The 7,630-nt window shown below is 38.1% G+C and overlaps 1 protein-coding gene across 2 annotated transcripts; it reads right to left on the bottom strand.

Annotated features, from left to right (window-relative positions):
- Positions 1-843: 843 nt before the first annotated feature.
- Positions 844-6,265, bottom strand: LOC143808302 (zinc finger protein ZIC 4-like). Of its 2 annotated transcripts, XM_077290820.1 has the most exons (3): positions 5,601-6,210; positions 4,872-5,492; positions 844-2,032 (listed from the first exon to the last, which is right to left on the bottom strand). In XM_077290820.1, the coding sequence occupies exons 1-3, from the start codon at positions 6,034-6,036 to the stop codon at positions 1,599-1,601; spliced, it is 1,491 nt and encodes a 496-aa protein (XP_077146935.1). In that variant the 5' UTR covers positions 6,037-6,210; the 3' UTR covers positions 844-1,598. The 2 variants fall into 2 exon arrangements, with proteins under 2 accessions (XP_077146935.1, XP_077146934.1); XM_077290819.1 differs by having other exon boundaries at positions 4,872-6,265.
- Between the last annotated feature and the right edge of the window lie 1,365 nt (positions 6,266-7,630).

A 7,630-nucleotide genomic window follows, 5' to 3' on the forward strand; every position in this document is an offset into this window, starting at 1 on the left:
TCTCCGGCATTATTATCCATTTTTATTATGATCTGGAACAAGTGCCCCCTTTCGCGTGTTTTTTGTTTACTGGAAATTAAATGATTTAGTCGGAGTCAAACCCAAAAAAAAAATATCTACGTGTACACACAAGAGAAAGACTTCTTTAGACGTAAATATTATGTCCTCCCTGAAAAGGGAGCACAGGCTCCAGACTTAGCCTTTCAAGAATTAAGTATGACTTGCCTATTGCCATAGAAATCCTAACTTACCATGAAGATTCACCGTTGAGAAGAATACTTCTTTGTAGAGGGAGGCTTTGATGTCTAAAGCATAATATTCAAGCTTTCAGCTGTGACTGTCTAGATTACCTTGAGAGCAACAGGGCAGACATCTGTAACAAGGAAATGAAAAATTAAAGGTGATTAGTCTATAGAAGCCAACAGTTTGAGAAATTCACACCCAAAGACAAGAATGGGAAGCAGATCTTATCTCTCATATGCAAAGTGTTCTGCAGATGCTCTGCATACATTTTCTAGCTATGGAGAACCCACAGTCACCATCTTGAGAAGAGAAATGGTCAAGTCAGGATGACCTGAGAGAGCTAAATCCTGAGATTCCATTTCTCCTAATAGCACTTACTGATCAATGACTCATTATCACTGCTTTATAACAATCTAACACTTCTGGTGATAAAGTGGAGTACAGCTACATTGTATCCCAAACCTCACGAAGAATAGAGGACATTCCCAGAAGAAAATCAAAGTGCAATCCCAGGTTGTATTTATTCCTCATTCCTCTTGTTTTTTAATATACCTCAAATATGAACATTGAAGCCCCAGAAATCAGATTCATGCTCCAGTCCATGGTACAAAAACAGTTTATTAAACAGAACATGATATAAGCTCTTGTAAGTCAGAATTAAAAGACACTTCACAAACATGTTTCATTGTCCTGTCTGTACAATAACATTATTTTAAGAATACTGAGAAACACCTCATGGCTCTTCAAAAAAAAAAAAAAAAAAGTGGCAAATTTAATAAAATAATTACACATTCCCAAAGTGTGACCACTCTTGGCCCCTTTACATAAAAGAAAATATATACATACCAGCATACTCTATAGAATCCTTTTATACATATATGTACACCCGGCTGAACATGACACCTATTAAAATATTTTATTGGAATTTTATACAAACCAGTAGAAAAAAAATATATAATAAAATAACTTAAAATAACAAACACTTTATAAAAAGCACTAGCACTGCAGTTGACAAAGAGTTAAGCATCACATTATGAGGGCACATTTTGGAAATACTTATAGAATTCAGTTGTGTACAAATCCTTGACAAAACACTTTGGTTCCTTGGTGATGGGCTTTCCTGAAAGGTGAATAGAAGATTGGACAAGGTAAAGCTTGTAGGTCTACAGCATAGACAGATGGAGGGATCCAATGGTGTTGGTCCAATGTTGACCTCATACTCAATCACACACTATACACAATGGTTTTAATTGTGATCATATCAAATAAGCTTTCTCTTTCATTGGTTCTGGGTTGCCCGTGGCAGGCAAGCTCTTTCTCTATAAAATAAGAGAGTTGCTCTGGGCTGGGAGCAGTCAGTAGTTGGGCCTAGCTTCACAGTTGTTGTAGGAGGCCTTCCTGTGCTCAGGTGAAGGAGTGTGGCTGGGTGGGGTGGGGATGCCACTTGCTCCTGAGCTCTGGCACACATACCATTCGCTCAGGTTGGCTTGTGAAGATGATATTGGCTCGGAATGAGAGGGGGCAGCTGCAGGGTCCTGTCCAGAATCAGAGGATGGGGACACCAGAGAAGGTATGGAGGACTCATAGCCTGAGCTTGGAGGTGGAGATTTGCAGTGCACTTTCATGTGTTTTCTCAGGGAGCTGGGATGTGTGTAGGACTTATCACAGCCTCGCACTTTGCAGTTATAGGGTTTGTCGCTGGTGTGGACATGCGAGTGCTTCTTTCTGTCACTACTATTGGCAAATCGTCTGTCACAGCCTTCAAACTCACACTTAAAGGGTTTTTCTCCTGGAAGAAAAACGCAGAGCAAGAAAAAAAATAATTAAACAAGAGCCTTGAAGGAAATAATAAAAGTCATAATATTGTCTAAAGATATAATGTATGTATATATGAATCATATTTATGTATAAAATACTATCCTACTGTTTATATGTAATAAATAACATCATTGTAATCCTAAATGGTAATAATATAGCAGTAGCTATTACCAACAATCCTCGCAATTAACAAGTGCACGTTTACTAGTTAATAGGAATATATATATAAAGGTATATGCATATACTTTTCTTAAAATATCCCTCTAGTGCTCATTTGTGCCTATCTAGAATTGCACATTAAATATTGAAACATAATAATGAAAAATACAATAATAATATCTGTCCCAAAAAGTTGCATGAAAGCAGGAGAATAAAAAAATATAAAGTTATAAATTAAACACAATAATAACTCATCAAACCACACGCATATGAAACTTTACATATACTACATATATTACTGTATTTTGCAGAATACTCTACAAACAAGCAGGGATTGTGACTGTGACTTCCCATTTCTAATGTGTGTGTGTGTGTGTGTGTGTGTGTGTGTGTGTGTGTGTGTGTGTGTGTGTGTGTGTGTGTGTGTGTGTGTGTGTGTGTGTGTGTGTGTGTGTGTGTGTGTATCCTCTCAGACAGTGCTATTGTTTGCAATTTTCCTTTGGAACCTGCACAGTTTCTGAAACTACTCTTTTTGTTGACTTCTTCCAATAATTTACCACAAGGCTTAAACCCACTGTATGAACTGCTAAGAACTAAACTGCTTTCCATCTGTTGTCCTTAAATACCTTAAATACCAGTCAAGCACATTATAATATTATATCCGAGCCCTAACTTGGGAATCTCATGGGAAATCGTCCATATTAAGTGTGGGATTGTGCAGTGTGTATTAATATCTCTCGGTAACAGTAAATGTAGCCATTCATTAATGTCTGTGCTGCAGGGCTTCAACTGTACAATAGGAGAAATAGGAATATTCATATATATTCTTAATTTCTAGGTATCTTTTACTGCAGCACTGGAAAATACACTGTGCTTATATGCATAGGGATTATGTATGAGTGTGTGAGAGACATATATTAGATAAATAGATAGGTAATAGATAGAAAATAGATAGATAGATAGATAGATAGATAATAGATAGATACATAGATAGAGAGATAGACAGATAATAGATAGAATAGATAGATAGATAGATAGATAGAATAGATAGCTAATAGATAGATGATAGATAGATAGATAAATAGATAGATAGATAGATAGATAGATAGATAGATAGATAATAGATAGAATGATAGATAGAATAGATAGATAATAGATAAATAGATAGATAATAGATAGATAGATAGATAGATAGATAGATAGATAGATAGATAGATAGATTAGATAGATAATTGATTAAATGTAGACATAGACATATATTAGATAAATAGATAGGTAATAGATAGAAAATAGATAGATAGATAGATAGATAGATAGATAGATAGAATAGATAGATAATAGATAAACAGATAGATAATAGATAGATAGATAGATAGATAGATAGATAGATAGATAGATAATTGATTAAATGTACATTTAGCTATTATACTGATAACATTTTCTCCAGTTTCCACACATGGTTATGAATACAGGGGACATTGTTTCTTATTATAAAGTCCATTCCAAAATGTAATATTAAAGTTCCCAATTATTCTAAATGGAGCCTTAGCTTTCTATCTATTACAACCTCCAGATATATAAAATATGTTTTATTTCTCCTCTAAGCTTTTCGCCTTTAATGTAGATTTGGGAATCTGAGGATTGTTTTCCACTACAAGCTTGTAGAATAGGAGATTCCAAATAAAAAGGGAAAGTTTGTTTACTTGAAAGACAGTCTGTCATCAAAGGCAACATGTTCTTCAAGATGCATAGTAGCACCTGTTCACAACTACCAGTAAGACTGAGAATTTGAGAATTTGTCTTTTTTTTAATGAATGGAATAGAAGGCAAAGCAACCAGACACTGCTAGAAAGCAAAGGAATGAGACATGCTGGAGGCAGAGACATCAAGATAGAATCTGTAAAATACATCAGTCTATATGCACTTAGGTCATCATTATCTCATCATATGTAATGCTGTACATGATTATTTAATACAAATAATATATAAAGAACATATAATGCTATATATCAGCTTGAGCATTATAATTAATTTCTATTCGACATAGAAAATAGATAAGTGAATGAATATATATGTCTACAAAGAGAAAAAAAAATCTATTTTATCCATTTATTTTTCTATCTGGCATCATGTGTTATTTAAAGATGCAAAACAGATTTTTTTCTCCTTACAGACTGATAAATAAAATAAGATGTCAGATAAAATGACAAATGAATATATTTAGCACACAGTAATCCACACTTAAATAGTTTTCCTTTCCTGACCATAAAATCCCATTTGTGGAGCCTGTATGAATTGTTTGGTGTTTTTCATAAATATTAATTAGGTAGAATGAAAGTTTACAACCACGTGCAGAAATCTATTTACCTCCTTTATTTTAGTAGCTTGATTCATTTCTAATCCCCAGAGCTTTAAATCAATCAGATCACAAGATGGAAGTGGCCATAAAATATCTCTGGGGATTGTAATCAATTTCTTTCAATGCTGTGTAATGGTCAAAGGCAATATGTACTAAGTATATGTACGACACGTGATTTCTATATATAATAATAATGATAATAATAATAATAATAATAATAATAATAATAATAATAATAATAATAATAATAATACAATTATAAAGAGCTGCTAATAAAAAATTGTGCACTGACCTGTGTGGGTTCTCTTGTGGATCTTAAGGTTCTCGGATCTGGCGAAGACTTTCCCGCAGCCAGGGAAGGGGCAGGGGAAGGGTTTCTCGCCCGTGTGGACCCTGATGTGGTTGACCAGCTTGTACTTGGCTTTGAAGGGCTTTCCTTCTCGGGCGCATTCTTCCCAGAAGCAGATGTGGTGGGACTGCTCGGGACCCCCGACGTGCTCCACGGTGACATGTGTGACCAGCTCGTGCATGGTGCTGAAAGTTTTGGAGCAAAGTTTTTTGGGCAGCTGGTCCTCCTCTATCCACTTGCAGATGAGCTCCTGCTTGATGGCTTGCCTCATGTAGCGGAAGAAGGCTCCAGGACCGTGGTGAGGAGCTAAATTCATATTCAGGTTCATGCCACTGCTGTAGCCACTGTGTAGAGCTGCAGAGGAGAAAGGATCCGTCCTAGACACTGGTTGGGTGAAATGATCAGACCTGGCATACATGTCTCCAGGTAGCCCCAATCTTAGCTGTCCGTTTAGAGGCTGGTGGCCACCTGGGGTTGCATGGGAATGCTGCTCATGATGGGGTCCAGAAAAGTAGGGATGGCTTCCAGGATCCGTGTGGTGGCCATGCTGCCCAGGGTAGCTACCTGTTGTTGAGACAAACATTCCATGGTGAGAAGATGCTGTGGAGTGCTGATCACTGAGACCTGGCATCACTTGGACTGTCAGATCTCTCCCTAGTAAGAAGTCCCTACCTGCGGGGATAGCCTGAGCTGGGAGGGCTGAGAAGGACACACTGGCGGAGTGAGACGGGACCAGTGCTCCTGTGTGACTGGGGGCAGCCTCAGCAGGGCCTGCTGCCATGTGATGGTGGTGGTGATGGTGGTGAGGGCTATGGGCAGGGCTGAGCTTCAGGGCCGCGGGATGGTGCCCCATGTGTTCCGGCCGGAATGCAGGACTTGGCCCCAGGCGAGAATCAGTCGCAGCAGCAAACTCCCCAGGGTGCACGTGAGCCATTGAGTGGGGATGACCCATGTACCCGGGGAAGCCTGTCATGGTCTGAGGGGGGTGGTGATGGTGATGGTGATGATGATGATGATGGGCTCCTGCCAAGTCTACTATTCTCAGCGTCGGATTCCGTTTGGAAAAAGCAGGGTCCATCACTGTGTTCCCTAAAGCAGCCACACTCATTGCAGCTATAGCCGCAATCACCTGGCAGTGGGGGGACAGGATTACAACAAAAAAAATACTTTTTTTTTTGTCTCAAAAGTTTTTCCAAGTTTTTTTTTTCTTTTATGTCTAAAGTGGAATCCCCAGTGCTTGAGAAGCAGCAGCAGGAAGCACCGAGGCGCTGAATAGAGATTCATAGACACTGCCCAGAGAGCCGAACAATCACCGCCGCGCTCTGATTGGCTGTCCCGGGATGATGGACGTCACCGCTGACAGCTCTCGCTGAAAGGCTTGTAGGGGAGCGCGCAGTGCGCCTGCGCACACGCCAGGTTGCAGCCTGCTCCCCCTTCAGACTCAACACTGTGCTGCCTGGTGCTTTCTGGCACTGCTTGGCTTTCTTTTTGTCTTCTTTTTTTTTTGCGTTTCTCTCTTGTAGCATTATTTCAGCTTAAAACTAAATAGGTGCAAGGAAATATCATGTTATCAAACTTTTTATTATGTCTTTATGCACCTAAAGTGTTGATTACGAAAATAGTCTTAGAATTTATTTATATATATATATATATATATATATATATATATATATATATATATATATATATATATATATATATATATATATATATATATATATATATACCACCATTGCATAAAGGGCATTTTAAGTATTTGGCTAGAGGTGGAAGCAGGACTCAGTATATTTTTTTAAATTTGCAGATTGTTTAGAATTAAATCTTCTGATCTTTGTCCGATGTGAACTACAATAACCAGGCTGCAAACCTACATGACTTACATGTGGCATGTGCACAGTCACACATATAAAAGCATGCATGCACACAGCACACATATTCACATACATGCACACATATCATATATACTTATGCATGCACACAGCACACTTATCATATATAACATGCATGCACACAGCACACATATCATATATACCCATGTATGCATACAGCACACTTATCATATATAACATGCATGCACACAGCACACATATCATATATACCCATGCATGCACACTGCACACTTATCATATATACCCATGCATGCACACAGCACACTTATCATATATACCCATGCATGCACACAGCACACTTATCATATATAACATGCATGCACACAGTACACTTATCATATATAACATGCATGCACATAGTACACTTATCATATATACCCATGCATGCACACAGCACACTTATCATATATAACATGCATGCACACAGCACACTTATCATATATACACATGCATGCACACAGCACACATATCATATATACCCATGCATGCACACTGCACACTTATCATATATACCCATGCATGCACACAGCACACTTATCATATATACCCATGCATGCACACAGCACACATTATATATAACATGCATGCACACAGCACACTTATCATATATAACATGCATGCACACAGCACACTTATCATATATACCCATGCATGCACACAGCACACTTATCATCATATATAACATGCATGCACACAGCACACATATATAACATGCATGCACACAGCACACATATTTACCCATGCATGCACACAGCACACTTATCATATATAACATGCATGCACACAGCACACTGATCATCATATATAACATGC

Source organism: Ranitomeya variabilis, chromosome 2 (genome assembly GCF_051348905.1).
Source record: "Ranitomeya variabilis isolate aRanVar5 chromosome 2, aRanVar5.hap1, whole genome shotgun sequence".
NCBI classification, from domain to species: domain Eukaryota; kingdom Metazoa; phylum Chordata; class Amphibia; order Anura; family Dendrobatidae; genus Ranitomeya; species Ranitomeya variabilis.